Raw genomic sequence first — 19,952 nt, 5'->3', positions numbered from 1 at the left:
AGGGCGGCGGGAGCGACGGGCGGGGGAGCGCGAGCTCAGCATCTGGTGCCAACCAGCGGGGCCCTGGCGCGGCCCCACATTCCCACACCGCGGGAGCGGCGGCAAGCTACCTGGGAGGTGGCGCGCATCACCCCAACCTGTGTTTCATAAACCCGTCGGGAAATAGGTCTCAGCCTCGAGGGCCAGTAATCAGCCCGACCTTCTCTCGCAAGAACTGCTGATTACAATCCCCGAGCTGGGCAAGGGCCTCGGGAGCCTAGATTTGAAGTATACTATTTAATATCATTATCATTATAGAAAAGTCAGCCACCTCGCGCCCCCTCTTCCCTTACGTATACTTCTGACATTGGGGAGGGGGTGTTGAACGACCAGAGAGTAGGAGCAGGATTGTAAAATCTAACGATTTGCTAAGAAATCCAGGACCGAAAACTCAGTTTACAAAACGGCGAGTTTTACAAGGTAGAGAAGGTAACAACTGGGCAGAAAACGCGCGGCCGCCGAAGTCCCGCAGCGCGTGCTCCCCGGAGCCGGCTGGCCCCGAGCGCGCCACCCGCCTCTCTCCCTGGGGCAGCGCGAGGATTTCGCAGGAAGAGGAGGCTGCCTGGGTGCTTTGACCTGGAGTCCGTGCGCCGCGGAGAGGGGTACCCGCCTCCCGCGCCCCCTGCGGCCCGTGGCGCCCCTTCTCCCGCAGGTCAATGAAACCAAGCTAGCCCCGCGCCTCGCCTGCCCTTCCACCGCTCTAATCACCGAGAGCTTTCCTTTCTGGGCAAAGCTCAGTGGACGCTTTCAACTTAACACCTTCACACAGCCACTGCAGCGGGGATGTGCGCGTTTCCCCTTGCGTGGATGTATGAGGCTGTGTTTCTCCCAGACTAAAGGGACAATCTTAACATCTATTAAAGCCTACGTTCTCTGTCTTGAGACTTAATCGGGTTTGTCCAAACTTTTGTGATTATGTGTGTGTGTGTGTGTGCGCGCGCGTCTCCACCCTCCTCTCGCCACCCCACCCCCGCCCGTGCAAGGCGAAGTAGTCCTATATAGCGATGATAAATATCCCTGTTGATCACTTGATTGATTACCTCCCTGAAAGGTCACGCGGGCTCGCAGTAATTTCCTTTTGCCTAAGGCTCCCTTTTCACTTTTACTCCGGCACGACAGCTCCGAGTACACTGGATCTTTATTTTTTATTTTAACCCCTAAATGCAACCCCTCCCGAAAACAATGCACACAAGAAAAATCGAATAAAATCAACTCGAGACCTTTTGCTCAGTCGTAGCCACCCTCCCCATCTCGCTCCTTTCTTTCTTCTGGCTCCCGCCCCCTCCAACTCCGGGCCCCTCTCCCCAACTCAAATGTATTCTGGACACTATTTAATAGATGAGCGTCTTGCAAGTAAACACAGGCGTCCCTTGGGTCTGCATTTCATGTCTGTGGCTCTCTCTTTCTCTCCCGTGGACTAAAAATTCGGATTTTAACCACTAGACAAGCTATTAATTTAGCTAGACTACCTAGGGTCCTGAACCCAATTAATTTCTAATAATTATAGCCGAAGGGGGCTAGATAGATCTCACTGCCTCTTTCTTTTATTGCCACTCCACGCCACGGAGGTCAGCGTATAATAATAAAGTGTATATTTTGAAAGCGATCTCAAGAACAGTGAGTTATTGCAATGAATGAAAATTGTTTCCATTTTGGCTAATTGAGCTGGTGGCCGAAAGCTAGAGCTCTGAGACTAAATAAAGAGGACTGTTTCATTTCAACATGAAGAAACCCCTGCCTAGCTCTGGTCACCCAGCGAGAGTTTAATTTCTTAACAGCCAACCTGAAACCCAGCGTTGGGTAAACAGTATTAATAATTGCATTACAATGATTAAATTAATCTTGCTGGTAGCCAGCAGAATATAGGTTGTGATTGAATAGCAAGATGTAAAGTTCACTGCACAAAGACAATAGGCCAAGAAATACCTCCTTAAAGAATTCAAACTTTTTTTCAAAGATACCGTGGGGCTGGTTCAATTATAATGCGAGGAAAGGAAGATTTCCTGTTGCATGTAATTTATTGAAAATCGGTTCTTTGCTGTTTCTAGCATTAACTAAAGAAACATAGCTGGAAAAGAGATATGCTTGTCCCGTTCTCTTCTTCAACGACCCATCTTTCCTCCAACTCCCAGCTCGTGTTCTCTGCTTCTGTTATAGAAAAAAAATCCGGAAGAAAAAAAAACCGACAGTAATAAAACAAGCAAATCCAAACAGCCCGTAAACTCATCGACTTTCCAAGGACGCACTGTTTCCAGGATGCCCGTTTCCGTGGGAGGAAACGCAAGAAAACGTGGGACCCAGTCTGCTGCCCCTTAAGGAAACGAATTTCAGGAGGAGAGGGAAAGGCGGACGGTGCGGATGCAGGCAGCGACTGCAGCTCCGACAACTTGTTGGAGGCCTCTTTTCTCTTGGGCCAGCGACAGCTTAGACGGGACGTCAAAGGGTGTCGGGAACCTCAGGGGCCGCTGAACAGAAAGTCACCTGTTGGGTCTCACGGCTGAGACTTGGGACAGGTGGACCTGACGGGGTCCGGGTACTGGGGAGTGGGAACCCGCCGGGGTTGGCGCTCAGGGGTAGTGGCGCTGCAGGCGGTGAGCGCGGTCCGCGGCTGCTGGCATTTGCTCCATCGGGTTAAACACACTTGAACTAGCACGTTAGTTCTTTTATTAACACTCAGGGCAGAAAGCACATGATAAAATAAAGAAATAAAAAAAAGAAAAGAAACCCAGTTTTCAGGTTTGAGAACAAAAGCGATGATTCTGTGAGTACTTTTATTAAACAACAACCACAAGTATGATGCCTGATCTTTTCACAGTGCTTTGGCCCAAGGGCACAGAGGAGTTTGTGTTTATTTTTTCAGTTAGAATATGTTGGCTTTGCTCCTGTCGGAAACTCTTGGAAAGACCAGGCTGAAGACCCATTCGCTGAAGCCACTGACCCCAGGGATTTGAAAAACCAGGGAGGGGAGTGTGCCCTGGCTGCGCCTCACTCCCCATACCCCCTGCCCTCTAGAAAGGCTTTCAGGACAGAGGGGGGAAATCAGTTTTGATTTTCTTTAGTTTTCCGTATCCCACCCAATTCTCACAGCCCCCACCCCAACCCCTGGTCCACCACTGTGGTTTATAATTTTTCAGCAGAAACGACGACTGCAGCTTCACATGTGGGTCTTGTTTTTACTTGGGTTTGATTCCATGGTCCCTTCATTTTCTATAAAATTGCCCATCACTCCTCTTAACCCCCTTTCTGCAAGGGGACCCAAATATAGACCTCTACCCCCACCCTGGGCATGAGATAAAAGGAATTAAGTAGAATAGTACAAGGGGGCAATGTTAACTTCTTTTATTTATTTTTAAGTTCCCCAGAGTGACAAGGTGAAATGAAACCTCTCAGGCAGAGCCTCCTCCTGTCCAGGCGCTCTTACATCCTTAGTGGACTCTACCACCTTTCCTGAAAGTCAAAGACCTTTAGGTTTGGATAGCTGGGAGGGGCTTGGTCCTCTGGACTGCCTCTCTATCCTCTGGCCTAGGTGAGGGTCCCCAGAGAGTCCTTTAAATGGATCAGAAGCAGTTTCTATGAACTTCTTGCCAGTCAGTCTAGTGTGTTTCTCTCCCTAGAGATTTTACTTTCTTTGGTGAAAGCTCTCAACTCCCATTTCTCTGAGGACCTTTTCTGGTTGGCGGGAAGGCTTGCCTTCATGTAAACTGAGGGAACCTAGTGAACTCAGTCATAGACTTCCGGCATTGACATTCAGAATGCTGAAGTGCCTGGTCATTTTGCACCGGCCAAATGTATGAGCACACCACCTGTATGCAGAGGGCAATAGGAATTGTAAAAGGAATGGAAACACCCCCACCCAAACTTGCCTCTTTACTTCAGAGGGGATGATAGAGTTCTCTTGTGCCCACGTGTGTGAGCACCAGAGTTCTTCTCTTTTGGAAACTGTTTTACTCCTACTCTGTGTAATTTTTTCATCACCCTGTTCCATCTCCCCCCTCCCCTACCTCACATTTCAACATTACACATCTGTCTCCCTTGGGTCTTGTAGCTTGATTCTCCAGGGACCTGTACTTACAGCCAAATGCTCCCAGAATTACACAGCTCTGAAGAAAGAGAAGTGATGGGCATCCTTGCCAAGCTGAATCTTTCAAATTTCAATTTTCTGGAATAAAGATATTTGCGAGCCACTGATGGATAGTCCCATTTGGGGTTGAACCTTGCTATCTGTTCCTAGTTTTGACAATAAATGACAACAGGTACAATTGGGCATTCTTGGTTATCTTCCTTCCCATACCCTTCCTTAAACTCACGCCCAGAACCTGCTATTCTTTTCTCTTTCCTTTAACTTGAACATCAAGGATGTATCACTGTAGCACAGAGAAAAAAACTGTGATTTTCTTTTACGGTGTCTGGTAGGATTTGCAACAGATATTAATGAGGACATAAATAGCTCATGGAAGGTATTGAACAAACTAAGGTAAGGAGGTTGTACCAAAAGAAAATCCACACTTACTCAGATTTATTCATACCTTAAACACAGCTAGCTCCTTTAAGAGGTCCTCATTTCTGCTTGCCCACTTCTTTGGTAAATCCTGTAATTAAAGCAAATTTTCAATAATGTATTTTTAAAAAAGTGGTGGTGATGGGGGAATCTCTCTCCTACCTCTTCCTTATGACCCGGGAGGTCGTGGGTTTAAGCGAATGAGTGAAATGGCAGACAGGCTGAGCTGCAGCAGGAGGCGACAGGGGCAGCGGTGGGGGAGGCCGGAAGGTGACAGCCGACCTCAGGGAAGGCAAAAAGAAGGTCTTGGATGTCAAATGCCCAAGGTTCCCGGACCTGGGAATCAAGGGTGATCATTATTACTTGGTGAGAATAGACCAACCAACTGACATGTTCCAAGGATGGCAGGAAGTATTAGCATTACACCTAAAATCAAGGAAGAAGCAGTTATTTATTCTGCTTTCAGCTCTGAAAGCAGAAGCCGCAATAGCTTCAGTAGCAGTAGTAGCCGCAGCAGATTTCCCGAAGTTCAGGATGATTCTCACTTTCTCCTGGATCGCTCGCCGAGAGTCCGGTCCTTCTAGTTCTTTAGTGTGGGAAAGATTTTTAAAAGTCCCCTCCCCTCCCCCTACTCCTTGCTTTCCCCCAAGGACCGTACAGAAAATGTCCTGCAATTTATGGTGGGAAAAACAATAATAGTAATGATACAGGCTTATTGGTGATTCCAACACGAAATCAATCCTTTGACCGAGTCTTTTCGTTCCTTTTTTTTTTTTTTTCTGGGCGAGGTGTCTGCTCCCCTCCGACTCCCTGCGCTCGTTCCCCGCCCCCCGCCGCCCTCCCCATGGCTCCCTTTCTCCGCCTCCTCGGCGATTGCCATCTGACAAGATCTCCAAATCAAAGTGATAAATCGCTCCAAACTTTTTTTGGCGGCGCTGAGATGTTGGAGGGGCGTCTAGCGCGCATGTGCGAAGGTGTCCAAACTGACAATGCTGGAGAGATAGCGAGTGTGGATTGAGAGAAAGGGAGAGAGGGAGGGAGAGAGAGTGAAAGAGGGAAAGACAGAGAGTGAGTGTGTGAGAGAGAGAGAGAGAGAAAGAGAGAGAGAGAGAGAGAGTGTGTGTGTGTGTGTGTGTGTGTGTGTGTAAGAGAGAGAGGGGGAGGGAGAGAGAGAGAGAGGAGAGGGAGGGAGCGAGAGGGAGAGCAAAAGAAGGAAAAGATCCAAGAAAAAAAAACCCCAACCACACACCAGCGGCTGCAGGACTGGGCACAGCATGAGATCCAAAGGCAGGGCAAGGAAACTGGCCACAAGTAGGTGCAATATCCCTTTTCTATTGGATTTCCCCCTCCTCTGCCATCTTGCATATCTGTCTACTGCGCTCCGGGAGGGAGAGCGGGGCTGCCTCTCGCGCCGGGGCCCCGGTTGGAGGGCAGGCGCAGAGCAGCTCCAGCAACCTGCCAGTCCAGCCTCCGCGCCGGCCGCCCGCGCTCTAGCTCCTTGTTTGGGCGCCAGAGGAGCCGGGGCAACCCTCGAGCCTAGTGCGCGGACCAGCTGTGGCAACCCCGGGGTGGGGGTGGGGGTGGGGGTGGGGGCAGCAAAGACCTGGGTGGGAGGGAGGAGAGAGAGCGAGAGCGAGCGGGAAGGGGTGGGGTGGGTGGGTGAGGTGGGGGTGGGGGAGAGGAGATGCGAAAGTCTCCCCCTCCCCTCCCCTTCCCCCCAGGCGGAGGAGAGTTGCCTCTGGCCAACCAGCTAGTCCCGGGTGTGGGAGGGGGAGCGGGGGATCGGGGAGGGGGGGGCGGGCTGGGGAAAAGAGCCTTTTCGCGCCTCGGTTTGTTTCTGGGGTTTGGGGTGGGTGGAAGGCTCGGAGGGAGCTACAGTGGCGGCGGCGGCGGCGGGCAGCCGTGGTGGAGTTGGGAAAAGTTGCGAGGCGGCCGCTGGAAGTTGCGCGGGCTGGCGGGCTGCGCCGAGCGGCTGTTGCGGTAGTGGGCGCTGTGCGCTCTGCCGTGTTCTCCAGCGTGCGCGGCGCGGCGGGAGGATTGGGGTGGGGAGTGGGGGAGACGAGGGTGGAGGCTGTAGTCCGGGTGTGTGTGTGTGTGTGTGTGTGTGTGTGTGGTGGCCGGGGGGCGGGGGGGCCGGCGCGGGCAGAGCCGAGCTACCAGCTCCGCGGAGCCGCGGGCAGGTGGGGAGAGAAGAGGCCCCGCGAGCGCCTGGAGAGCGCGGACTAGAGGGCGCGCAGCCAGCGGCGACAGCAGCCGAGGAGCAGGAGGCCGAAAGGGCGCGCTCCGGCCCGCGAGCTCCAGGCTGGCAGGGCGCCGAGTGACCCCCAGGGGGCGGGCTGCGGGGACACTGGGCTCGGAGAGGGCGCGGCGGAGCCTCCCGCGCTGTTTCTGGACGCAGCCGAGGTCTTGGGTCACTAACCCTCCCCGGCGCCCCCTGCCTGCCCGGCGTGGAGCGGCCTTGGTCACGCGGGAAGAGGGCGATTGAGTTCGGGGTAGGGGCGACGGGACTCCCATCCCCCATGCTTCTCGCCGAAGTGTTGGGTGGCTTCGGCCGGCATTGCCCGCCGAGCCGACACTGTCCGAGAAATCGGTAGCATCAGCCGGGAGTATAAGCTACGGGACTGGATTTGTCCAAATGCTTCTATGTCGAGTCTAAGGGGACCCGGCGGTGCCGAGTCCAGGAGCGATCCGGGGCAGTTCAAAGCGCTCCTCCGCAAGGTGTCAGCACGCGGGGCTGCAGCAGCCTCGGCAAAACACAGGCCGCCGTTCGCTCTCCCGCTCGCTGAAAACATAATTCTCTTGTTTTGCGTGTGGATCAGAGAACGTAGAGATAGGGTGGTGGGTGGGATGCTTCTCCCAAGTGAACCCCTAGTCTCCCCCACCTCTGCATATTAAAGCCAAGTAACGCCCCGAGCCTTCCCGCCTTTGGTGTCCCCGCCGCAGCCGCGCGGAAGGCAGCGGCACCTCGGGCGGCTGGGTTTCTTTAGTGGTGAGAGTCCGCGGTCTAGCCCAGCGAGATGCTGTCATCTTAGGCGCCTTTCCAGTGCTTCTTCCAGTTCTCACCCAAGCACTCCCTCTCGCCCAAATACGTTTCCTTTCGCTCTGGTCTCAGGGATCAACCTATATATAGGAGTCCTTGGGCCATCAGTCCATCTATTTCTCTTTTGGATATTGTTCATTTCACTTGGCTGCTACAGTGTCAAAGCGCGCCTGTGGAACTCCTGTTTTTCCTGTTTGCGTTTAATGGGGCCGATGTCTTTATTTTCATCGGAGGAGGAATAAATGTACATATATGCTTGGAGGCCTGTGGGCTTCAATTCCGACTGAGGGTTAGGGCTGTGTGTGTGTGTGTGTGTGTGTGTGTGTGGTTGCGGGGACGAAGCGGGGGGTTGAGAGCCGATTTCAACTCTGCCTAAGTTGTGAAATGAAAGCCGAACCCTTCGCGCGCCTCATTGCCTGGTATCCGCCGAAGTGAAAGCAGAACACAAAACCCTTCGAATTTTCTTGGGCAACTTCTTCAACTATTTTAATTACCAAGTTGTTCGCTGCCGAATTCAAACATTCCCGCACGCACAGCCCACTCAACATCCAGAAACCGAGTCTGGTTTCCTATCTGAGGATACTTGTCATTCATCCAGTGGGAGACCCGTTCATTTTGTCTCTAGTGTTTCTAAGGATGCCGCTGCGGCTTTCTGATAACTAGATGCGAACTCTCACAAACTTTTCTTGCTAAGCCTCAGGTTCCCGCTGGCGCTGCTCCAGCTGTTGCCAACACGGCTGCCTTTCGGACAGCAGCGCTGCTTTATGCAATTCTTCGGTTCTAATCTGGGTAACGAAGGAAATCATATTAAAACTAAGAATTTTTTGTATCTTGAAGCGGTATTTCCTTCCCCGCGTAGTGCGTGAGTTTCCGAGCGCAGGGCGGAGATAGTCGCTGACCCCTGCTGTGAAGCCAACGAAAACTTCGTGGCTGTGTCTGCACCGGGTTTCTTTCTTTTTCTGGGTTAGGAAGAGGCAGTGTGACCAGCATACTTTAAAAAACAAAACCACCCTTTTTGTTGTAAAAGTAAACACTGCAGTGGAATCAAGTCACTTAGAAACAGTTGTTTCCTCGACTGTTATTCTTCATGTATTTTGTAAATTTCTTTGGTGGCCAAGTCTTGTCGCGATCTTGGCTACGGTACAGGATTCCAAGGATCCAAACCAGGGACCACAGACCCTGAAAGTACCTCTGAAGTTAAACTCAGAATGAATGCACAGCCTACTTCCCGACTTACAGGGCTTGTTTTTTTCTTACACAACAGTTAAAACCGATACATTCGTTGCAAATCATTTGGGAGGAATAAACCATTACATTAAAAAAAAAATAAGGGAAAAGCAGAAAGACTGACATTTGTACTGTCTAAAGATGGTGGCTTTTATTCCCACCTTTAAGAAAAGAAAACTAAAAGCCAAGCAATCTCTGGCAGCCGGGTGAGGCTTCCCAGCCGTTTTCTTGGGCGGCCAGGACAGCACCTGGGCCGTGCCAGAAGTGCCAGTTGCAACTGTTTCCTTCTGGTGATGGGAAAGAAGTGAAGTTGGATCTGTCTAGCGCGTCTAGGGCCCGAAAACTGAAGGAACCCTCCCCCCCGCCCCCACCCCAGTTCTCCAAAGTGACACCCGGCAGGGTTTCAATCACAGCAATGAACGAGTTGCAGCGAATAACCCCCCTTAGCTACCGGGCCACGCAGAAGTCTTGTAAAGACCCAGAAGGCGATGCGATTAGCAAGACCCCGGTGAGGGGAGGGCGGGGGAGGGGGGCACTTGTTACTTGTACACTTGATCTCGGTTTAAAAAGAGGCTCTGAAGTAGGTAAGGTAGATGACGACTCTTCCTCTCCTGCCTAAACGCCTCCCCTTAGTAAGCCAAGTACATAAGATGGCAAAGAACCGCAAGCCTAGGTTCCAGCCTCCACTGCCCCATGCCTATCTACTTGCGTTTTCCTTTATCCTTTAAAAAGCTCAGATGAAAGCACAAAGCTTTGCTTAAAACACGCATTTTATTTGTTTATTTCAGTCTGCTTTTGAGGAGGGGGAAAAAAGCGCTTGCCCTGCGGAGGCCCCGTTTAGGAAGGCGGTTTATTTACCATTACTTGACCATTACCCTGGCTTAGGGCTTCTTTATTGCATTTGGCACTTAGAACGAAGCATTTCGATGTGTTTCGCCAAAAAAAAAAAAAAAAAAATCTGTGTTTAGGGGAAGGTTAATAACGTTTTTCATTCTCCCCTCACACTCATCTTCAACACTCTGAAAGGGGACGGTTCATTAGCTACAGGGGCTGGAAGGCTGGAATAAAAGGCTCCTTTTTCAGGTTTTTATTTGTGAGGGGCCGAGGAGTCGCAGGTCTGGGGGCCATTGGCTGCGGTGTGTCTGTGTAAGTGTGCCTGAGTGTGTCTTTTGCAGGGTAGCCCAGCTCTTGGCTTTCTGAGCGGAGGCCTCCCCTCACTACCCGTGGGCGGGCGCGGCCTCCTCAGCAGGCAGACATTCAACACGTAGGACGCTCATCGAATAGAAATTAATGAGTCATCCCGACGTTTTTGCTTTCTTCTTTTTTAAAAGTTGAGGGTAATAATTCAGTAAGCAGTTTTCCTTTAAACATCTTGTCGTTTGGGAGTTTATTTTATTTCATTTTTTTTTTTTTGCGACTTAGGGCCATGTTATCCCAGGCTGCAGACGTCGCCTGGGGCAGGAAGGCCACAGCTGGGGACTCCTGGCTCCATCCTCCCGGGCCAGGAGGGCAGGGGAGCACCGACTTGTTGCCCTCGGCAGGCCAGGCCCAGTCTCCTCTCTCCCCACACATCCTCCGTTTGCCTCTGCTGGAAGCGGGCCCTGAAATGGAGAAACTTGACTTGTCATCTGCTGGCCACTGGCTCTTACCGTGTTCCCAAGGTACTCAGAGCTTGGCAGAGCCCTATTCCCAAGCGCTGGGTACATCGTCCGTTCACTGCTGTCCCCCCACGACCCCTCCAATCATCTCGAAACCAGGCCGGGTGGGACTTGGGGGTGGAGCTGGGGAGGCCCTAGAGAGGAGGGAGGTAGTGCTCACCAGAGCGCCCTCCCCTCCGCACCTCACTCCCCCAGCTGCTCGGCTGCTAGCTCCCAGGCCCAAAGCTTCTTCCCTTTCAACATCGGAGATGCTGTGTGCCTGGCGCGGTGCTTCGCTTGGAGCCTTGTTTGCACCGACCTTGTACAACACATGCACAAACATACACACACACACACTCTCTCACAGCTCAGGGGTTCAGGGACACTTACCCATTCACTCTCTCTGGCAAAGCAGGCCCCTTCCTAACCCCCTGGGACCAAGGAGAGAGGGGCTCTGGGGAGGTGGAGCAGGAGCAGACAGTCACTCCATAAAGATGCTGGGCACATTTTTCTGGAGAGGTGGTTAACCCTTCTTGAGCTGAAAGTCTCAGCTCTAGGCACTTTCTACAAAGATCTGTGGGGTCTGCTTTTCTTTTATATGAATCACTAGTTTCCTCCCCACTTCATTTGCCAAGGTCCTCTTTCTAAAATTAGATTTTCCCCTTCCCACTCTTGAATTTACCAGGGAATTCTCAAGGAAATTGGCTGGGTAGTGAGAACAAGTGTGAGGAAGAGGATGAAAAGGAGACAAACAAATGGAACAAACAAGAGAGGGGAGAAAGGAAGAGAAGCAGCATGCTGCTTCTTCCTAGATCTCCAGTTTGCACACAGATGGGTATTTTTTTTTCCCCAGTAAATGAAAAAAGTGTAATCCTTGTTAATTACCTTTGCTTACATGCCATACAAGAAACTTCAGAGACATTTCTACATAAGGAAGAAACTGTTTACAAAACTCTTTCAAAAGTGTGACATATTGCTCTAGTTCAGCACTAAAAAGCTAAACACACTTACCGTCCTTTGAAGTGCCCTGGCCAGGGCAGCTTATTTGAGTGCGGTTCAGATATTGCTGTGGGTATAACTAATGGCCTCTACCTATTTAGCTCAAGTGGGAGGAGAGAAAGGCCTGAATTCCTTGTCCAATGGGTCCCTCTGGAGACTGGATTCTGGCTCCTGGCCAGTTCTGTACAATGTCAACATTGAATATTTGAATTCCCAGACTCTATTTAACAAGTTTCTAAATAAATAAACTCATTGTGTGTCTGTGTTTAAAATTATTTCACCTCTTCCATAAAAGCCACAGTGTCTTATTACACTGGCCTTGCAAGTTGATTTTTAAAAAAAAAATAAACAAACAAACAGAGCTTAAGTATTTTTAATAGGCAGATCTTCACAATATGTTTTACAGAGACATTCTCTCATGTGTGGCTGGGTAGGAGCTATTTAGAGGGATCTTGGGCTGTTATGTGTGATGTGGTAGTGAATTATACTAAAAACCAGGCTAAGTTCAGAAAGTCAGTGCAATATTAATCACATCTAAAGGGAGGCCTGACTGTGTAAGTGTACTGTCTTTATATATTTGATAATTTTGCCTGCTGGGTCCTAGAAGACAGAGAGCTTCACTGATGTGTCCTAAATGGCTATCTGTAGGCTACCACAGTCCGTAAATATTGGTAGGTGTGGAACTTTGCCCAGATGGAGTTTTCCTTCTGAGCACTTTTTCTTTATCTGTGTCTGTCTCTGTAAGTTGGAAGGGGTAGATACACATGTTATCCTACTGTTTCAGCATGGGTCTGAAATGGACCATATGAATTCTATGGTTTTACTCATCTCTCAGCATTTGAACATCCACAGCATTTTTATGCAGATTGGAACGTACTTGTTCTAAGAAGTACACGCATAATTAAAAAGAAAAGGCAAGTTCTGGTCCTCTTGAAAGTGTGGACCACATCTGGAGTTGTTAGGGAAAAAAGTGGAATTCACTCTAGTTTATGTGTATAAAGGACAACATTATTAAAAAGAATGGGATTTGAAAGGGCACACAGCAAAACCTATAACATTTAGCTGGTAACATGGAGAGCTCAAAGCCAAGAAAAAAATACCACTAACCCATGCAAACCTTAAAATAGATTACAATGACCTCAGCCATTTTCATTTTAAAAAATAATAGCCATGATTAAAATGGGGGGAGTGTTTTACTTGGAACTATACTCTTCTGCATTATTATAAGAGCTGTTTTGTGGTTAAAGAACTGTTGCATTATAGAAAAAAAAAAGTGAATTTTTAATCAAGTTCCTGACTCTTCAAAAGCTCTCACTTTTGAAGTACTTCTTATTTTGGTTTTAGTTATTATTCTTATTCATCAACAAACATGCTGCTTTTAGCTTGTATATATAGCCAAATCCTTGACTACTAATGTTTGAAAAAATTCTAAAGGAAAATTTTATTTGGAGAAGAGATTTTTATTAATTCCTATAGTAACACCAGAGAAGGAATTGGTGGCTATAAAAAAGGAAGGACCAAAGCTTTCTTAACTTAGTTTAAGAACCTGCTTAAAGGACTTAATTTTGTGTGTTAAGGTTGTTCAAACTATGACATTTATGAAAGTCTTTGTAATAGCACTTGGTGGGCTTTGGGGACAAGCAGACTTAAGAAACAAATACTGCTGAGTAGGAATGAGCCATCTGGTCCTGAAGGTTACCACTGTGCTCGCCAGTTTGCATCTGGGTGTGGTCCCTGATTGAATAGCCAGGTCTTCTTCAAGCAATTGAATGCCTCTGAGCTCCAGGATCTTTACTTGTAAAGGAAGAGTTATAACATCACTTTCCTAGGCTGCTGTAAGAATAAATTGGAGTAAGTGTACCCCCTGTACCTCAGTCACAGCCATCACTCAATCAATCTCAGTCACTTTCCTTCAGTTTGATCTGTTACATTTTCCAAATTTTTAAGACATCCTCCCCTCCTCCCCATTCTGTTTTCATCCAGTCTCATCTGTAGACCTATTTGCATGTATATAGTAAGCAGTTTGTATATCTCCTCATCAATCACGTCTTCAGAATAAATGGGAGTCATATGTAAAATTTGGACAAGTCAAAACTGTCTACAGCAAGCCAAACTAAGTGGTACCTTTATTCTGAAAACTTGAGAATCTTCCTTTGCCCCTTTTTGGGGGAGGTGAGGGACACTTTGTGCATACAGTGGGAATTCTCCTTTGCTCCACAGGTGTTGGCATTGTATGTACACAGCCTAAGTTTAGTTGTGCATACCCTCTGGTTCTCATGATCCCTTGCGTATGAAAATTTTACTTTTAAGAGAATGAGTTAAAATTTTTTTTTAAAAATTATTAATTTATATATTTATATTTTTGGCTACAACATGTGGCATGGGAGATTAGTTCCTCTACCAGAGATTAACCCTGGTCCCTCTGCATTGGAAGCATGGAGTCTTAACCACTAGACTACCAGGGAATTCTGGAAATGAGATTTGTAGTTCACTTTACTACTCTAGAGAAGACCTTATTCTCTAAATGAGGTCAGAGTAGAGCAGAGCTTGTAAACTTGAATGCCTACAGGATTTGGCAGGTATGACAAATGCATGAGGCATGGTGGTGTACGCACCAAGCACTCTCTTATTTTTATTTAAAAATTTTTTAATATAAATTATTTATTTTAATTGGAGGCTAATTACTTTACAATATTGTATTGGTTTTGCCATACATCGACATGAATCTGCCGTGGGTGCACATGTGTTTCCCATCCTGAACCACCCCCCACCTCCCTCCCCATCCCATCCCTCTGGGTCGTCCCAGTGCACCAGCCCCTAGCATCCTGTATCCTACGTTGAACCTGGACTGGCGATTCGTTTCACATATGATATTATACATGTTTCAATGCCATTCTCCCAAATCATCTCACCCTCATCCTCTCCCTGAGTCCAAAAGACTGTTCTATACATCTGTGTCTCTTTTGCTGTCTTGCATTCAGGGTTATCGTTACCATCTTTCTAAATTCCATATATATGCGTTAGTATACTGTATTGGTGTTTTTCTTTCTGGCCTACTTCACTCTGTATAATAGGCTCCAGTTTCATCCACCTCATTAGAACTGATTCAAATGCATTCTTTTTAATAGCTGAGTAATACTCCATTGTGTATATGTACCACAGCTTTCTTATCCATTCGTCTGCTGATGGACATCTAGGTTGCTTCCATGTCCTGGCTATTATAAACAGTGCTGCGATGAACTTTGGGGTACATGTGTCTCTTTCAATTCTGGTTTCCTCGGTGTGTATGCCCAGCAGTGGGATTGCTGGGTCATATGGCAGTTCTATTTCCAGTTTTTTAAGGAATTTCCACACTGTTCTCCATAGTGGCTGTACTAGTTTGCATTCCCACCAACAGTGTAAGAGAGTTCCCTTTTTTCCACCCCCTCTCCAGCATTTATTGCTTGTAGACTTTTGGATCACAGCCATTCTGACTGGCGTGAAATGGTACCTCATAGTGGTTTTGATTTGCATTTCTCTGATAATGAGTGATGTTGAGCATCTTTTCATGTGTTTGTTAGCCATCTGTATGTCTTCTTTGGAGAAATGTCTATTTAGTTCTTTGGCCCATTTTTTGATTGGGTCATTTATTTTTCTGAAATTGAGCTGCAGGAGTTGCTTGTATATTTTTGAGATTAGTTGTTTGTCAGTTGCTTCATTTGCTGTTATTTTCTCCCATTCTGAAGGCTGTCTTTTCACCTTGCTTATAGTTTCCTTTGTTGTGCAGAAGCTTTTAATTTTAATTAGGTCCCATTTGTTTATTTTTGCTTTTATTTCCAATATTCTGGGAGGTGGGTCATAGAGGATCCTGCTGTGATTTATGTTGGAGAGTGTTTTGCCTATGTTCTCCTCTAGGAGTTTTATAGTTTCTGGTCTTACATTTAGATCTTTAATCCATTTTGAGTTTATTTTTGTGTATGGTGTTAGAAAGTGTTCTAGTTTCATTCTTTTACAAGTGGTTGACCAGTTTTCCCAGCACCACTTGTTAAAGAGATTGTCTTTTCCCCACTGTATATTCTTGCCTCCTTTGTCAAAGATAAGGTGTCCATAGGTGCGTGGGTTTATCTCTGGGCTTTCTATTTTGTTCCATTGATCTCTATTTCTGTCTTTGTGCCAGTACCATACTGTCTTGATGACTGTGGCTTTGTAGTAGAGCCTGAAGTCAGGCAGGTTGATTCCTCCAGTTCCATTCTTTCTCAAGATTGCTTTGGCTATTCGAGGTTTTTTGTATTTCCATACAAATTGTGAAATTATTTGTTCTAGCTCTGTAAAAAATACTGTTGGTAGCTTGATAGGGATTGCATTGAATGTTGACATGGAGCCTTTGTACTCCAGAGCTAGAGGCAGTGGCGGGAATTGCATCAAGCTGAGGGTTCAAGCCTTTTCTAAAGGTGCCTTAACTCCCTGCTGCATTTGGGAAAGGTGGCCCAGTGCTGCTAGGTCTTCCATGTGTAAGAGAAGCCACATACCGGGATTGTTCTGTGAATTTTCCTCTACTTCATAATGTTGACTCAATTTAAACAGCAACATACAGCATTCTGCAGGTCCAGCCAAACACCTCTACCTGTCACGTATAGTTCATGGACCCTGGTTTTGCAACGTCTGGATTAAATGATCTACAAAGGTCCTTCAAAGTTCCAACATTTTACGATACCCACAAGGCTTCCTTAATATTACCTTGTGTTTCTAAGATCTGTATCTTCTTCCTCCACCCCAGAGTTACTCTGTGTGTGTGTGTGTGTGTGTTTTGATAGGTGGAAGTACTTATTACAGAATCTGATATCTGGCCATTTATCTGGAAAAAAAGTCTTTCTCAGCCATGTTGTGTCTTTCTTTCCCTCCACGCTGCTTCATCATTAATTGGCTTAAGAAAATAAACTGAAACAGTCACTCCCCATCTCATAGCCACTGGTCACCATTCTTCTTTATTTCTCCCTCAACCCAATTCTTTGATTTGTGGGTTGGGGGTTGAGCAGTAAATCATTTGGAGACAGTTTTCTGTGGTTTTCCTTGGTGGGAGAAGAAGTCATTTGGCTACTGTGGGTATCACAGAGGAAGAGTTCACTCCTGCTCCCTAGGAGGGTCCAGATGTCGTGTCCTATACATCTGTAACTGAAGAACCCAGCTGAATTTAAACATGAACCTAAGATGGAGAAATTAGTTTTTAAGGGACAGAGGTATTATTTGACAAGAATGGCTCTCCTTGCAGCAAGGTTGATATATTCAGGGAACATTTGAAAATAAACACACATTATTCTGTTTATTGTCATGATTTGTATTTTTAGCAGAAGTGGTGGGTGAAGAAGAGGTAAGATTAAGTCCTACGGATACGAAGGTAGAAGTATGGTGATAAAATACTGACACGACAGATTTTCCCAATAATGTCTAGACTGAGAACTCTATAATATCTAAATGAGTACTATAGTCAAGGGACTGGTCAATAAATACTTGCTAACTTTCAGTTAGCATTGTTAGCAAAATCATCAGATAAAGCAATGCTTGTAAAGTAGTGATGAACCATGCCTATAAGTATTACCAATGGGTTAGGAGATAAACTCCCAGTTTTTACACCTGACACTGAAACCCCAATTTTTTTAGTCAGGCCTTTGAGGTACTCCCACTCTTGAGTCAGATGGTTATTCTGAGCCCACGTTCTGACATAGATTGGCCTTGGGTCTGAGTCCTGATTCCACCAATTACTAACTGTGTGAGATAAAGGCCACTTAATGTTTTTTGGCTACAGTTTTCTTAATTATAGACTAAAGGTATTTTCTTCATGGGAGGACTTGATGAACTAATGTATTAAAGCACCTTACTATTAAATGTTTAATAGTAAGAGCTCAACACATGTTCATCATTATTTTATAAGACTTTCAGGCTTGTTTGTCTCCCTATCCAAATTAGTCCGTTCAACCTGATTTGTTTAATCATTCTGCTTTTCTCAGTCTTTTGTCAGCCTAGTCTTGTGTCTCCATCTTCCAGCCTTTGGCCACAATGTTGTCATAGTCTGTAGACCTCCCCATACAGTCCTCTGACCATCAACATCTAACTCCTTTAAGAGTTAGTTGAAAGGTTTCCTTCTTCATGTGGTTCATCCTCAACCCTCCTGGAGACATGTTTTCTCTATGTTTTTTCCTTCCAATAGTATGGAATTATTTTTATCCTATCATCATTTGGATATTTTGTTATAAATTACTTTCTTCACTTTCTGTATCTTATTTTTCTAGCTAAACTGTAAAACTCCTGGAGAGTCCATTTCTGTTTCATACAGTCCCCATTTCTATGCTTTGCATGTTGCAGATATCAGTACAGTTAGGTGATGGTGGTTAGCGATGGGCTTTGCTGGATTATGTGAACACCTTCGATTTCTTTGCCTGTAAAACCTGTGCAGTCAGGTACTGTCAGTGCTAGAACTCGGGGATATCTGACACTTTAATTGCATACTAAATCCACAGTTGGCTTATTTTGACAGTGATAAACCACCTGGAAAGCACGTTTGGAAAGTAGAGTATTATTCCTAATTTTCACCAATAATGCTCCTCATTTTGCCTGTGCAGGTTTAACCTACGGCTCCTCACTTAAATTACAAATTGTTATTGATCTACACTTGATCTTAAGGTTTATGGAAACGCTGCGCTGGACTTGATTCCGGAGACTGTAAGTGGAATCAAGATAGAGACAGTGAAACAGTTTGTGGACTCATGTAATTCCGAGGGATTTGGGGGCAGTCAGCTTTACAAAGGTCATCAGAAGCCAAGGTTTTAGACAAATTCCAACTCTAATTCAAACAATAGCAACAATAATTTTGCTGTATATTTTAATGTTCATTTATAATGAAAGTCTCTTTCAATTTAAGGCTGACCAAGTGATGTTGCATTCAGTCTTGTTTAACTGATCAAACTAATTTCACCCACCCAATGGGGCCCCTTAGTTCAAATCAACCATGTCTTCTTCCTCCCATTGAATCCCTCTACCCCTCTCCCCTACTTACCCTTTTACTAATCTCTCATCTCTGTGGTGAAAACAGGACTATTTGTGCCTTGGACAACTGTCCTCAAGCTCTGAATGACTGCATGGTTTCCATTCCTGTTAGAAGTTTTCTTCCTGCAATACCAGCCTGGAGTGACTTTTTGTCCTGCTCTTTGAGCTGCTTTTAAGGCATTGGAAGCCCCTTTGACATGAAACTTAGAAACTGAGAACCACAATTTTATACTGTAATGCTGATTATAGACTTTATCTTTGGCAGCAGCCATGAAATTAAGTAGTAATAAAATGTTTCATGATAAAATGAAAATGAAAATGGAGGGATTGAGCAACTCTCTTGGTTTCTGATAGGGTCATGGTTTTTAACCTTGTTTAGAGTCTCAGATACCTGTGAGAATCTGATGAAAGGTATGAAGTCTCCTTCCAGAAAACGCATATGTTTTCATATATACATACTGCTACTGCTACTGCTACTGCTAAGTTGCTTCAGTCGTGTCGGACTCTGTGTCACCCCATAGATGGCAGCCCACCAGGCTTCCCCGTCCCTGGGATTCTCCAGGCAAGAATACTGGAATGGGTTGCCATTTCCTTCTCCAATGCATGAAAGTGAAAAGTGAAAGTGAAGTCGCTCAGTCGTGTCCGACTCTTAGCAACCCCATAGTCTGCAGCCTACCAGGCTCCTCCGTCCATGGGATTTTCTAGGCAAAAGTACTGAAGTGGGGTGCCATTGCCTTCTCTGTCATATATGCATAAAATATCCTTAAAAGTTTTCATACAGTGTCAGTGGTTCATTGACTTCTAAATTCCAGCCATAGGTATTATAATGGTTCATTCATGTGAATCAGACTTGCTGTACCCTAGTATGTTTGTTATGTAATGTCTTAAAGTATTTAATCAATATTTTTCATTATCTTAGAGATATTTTTCCTGCTTAAAAATTTATACTTGCTCTAAAAATTTAAAAACTGCCAAAACAAGCACACCAAAAATGAAAGTTCTTTGTTACCTACCCTCTTTTGTCACATACTGCCCGCCGATGGCTCCTATATACCATTCAGTGTAGTGTGTCTGTTAGCACGTATGTGTGTATAAAGTTACAACCTTTTACAGCAATTTGCTTTTCTCTTTTTAAATAACTTAATCATATACCTTGGACCCTTCCTGTCCCTATGTATCAATCTAACCAATTCTTTTAAAGGCAGCAGATCCTTCATCGTTTGGATGTGACACATTTTATTGAACCCTATGGTTGACATTTGAATAGCTTCCAGTTTTCAGAACAGGACAGAGAAGTTCCCTAGTCCAGGACTCTACGGGAAAATGAAAGTGAAGTGTACAATTAAAGGAAGCTCACAGTTCAGGGTGAAGTGTGCTGGCCCTTGAGCCTCAAACACAGTGGGGCTTTGGGAAGGTCACAGAGGGTTGCCTCACCCTGTCAGGACAGATCAGATTTCCAAGTATCTTTACCCCCTGAGGTCCAAGGGTTGAA

At 46.3% G+C, this 19,952-nt stretch overlaps 1 protein-coding gene and 2 long non-coding RNA genes across 22 annotated transcripts in view; 1 reads left to right on the top strand and 2 right to left on the bottom strand.

Annotated features, from left to right (window-relative positions):
- Positions 1 to 2,038: 2,038 nt before the first annotated feature.
- On the bottom strand, positions 2,039 to 5,921 carry LOC147379494 (uncharacterized). Of its 4 annotated transcripts, none has more exons than XR_015133492.1 (5): positions 5,787 to 5,921; positions 4,700 to 4,873; positions 4,566 to 4,628; positions 4,112 to 4,198; positions 2,039 to 2,187 (listed from the first exon to the last, which is right to left on the bottom strand). It is a non-coding gene; the product is annotated as an uncharacterized LOC147379494 (long non-coding RNA). The 4 variants fall into 4 exon arrangements; XR_015133478.1 differs by lacking the exon at positions 2,039 to 2,187 and adding an exon at positions 3,364 to 3,842; XR_015133490.1 differs by lacking the exon at positions 2,039 to 2,187 and adding an exon at positions 3,364 to 3,842 and having other exon boundaries at positions 4,566 to 4,616.
- Positions 5,524 to 19,952, top strand: part of MECOM (MDS1 and EVI1 complex locus) — a 627,827-nt gene continuing 613,398 nt past the window's right edge. For all 17 annotated transcript variants that reach the window (XM_086318680.1, XM_086318649.1, XM_086318689.1 and 14 more), the window contains exon 1: positions 5,524 to 5,848. In XM_086318680.1, the coding sequence (XP_086174806.1) occupies positions 5,812 to 5,848 (37 nt within the window). In that variant the 5' untranslated portion in view covers positions 5,524 to 5,811. The remainder of the gene's footprint in view (positions 5,849 to 19,952) is intronic.
- On the bottom strand, positions 10,167 to 11,527 carry LOC147379493 (uncharacterized). Its single transcript, XR_015133493.1, has 2 exons — positions 11,453 to 11,527; positions 10,167 to 10,405 (listed from the first exon to the last, which is right to left on the bottom strand). It is a non-coding gene; the product is annotated as an uncharacterized LOC147379493 (long non-coding RNA).

The sequence above is a fragment of the Bos grunniens genome, chromosome 1 (genome assembly GCF_055505025.1).
Source record: "Bos grunniens cultivar Pamir isolate PY7600 chromosome 1, Bosgru_T2T1.0, whole genome shotgun sequence".
NCBI lineage: Eukaryota > Metazoa > Chordata > Mammalia > Artiodactyla > Bovidae > Bos > Bos grunniens.
This window is presented reverse-complemented; position numbering and strand designations above follow the sequence as displayed.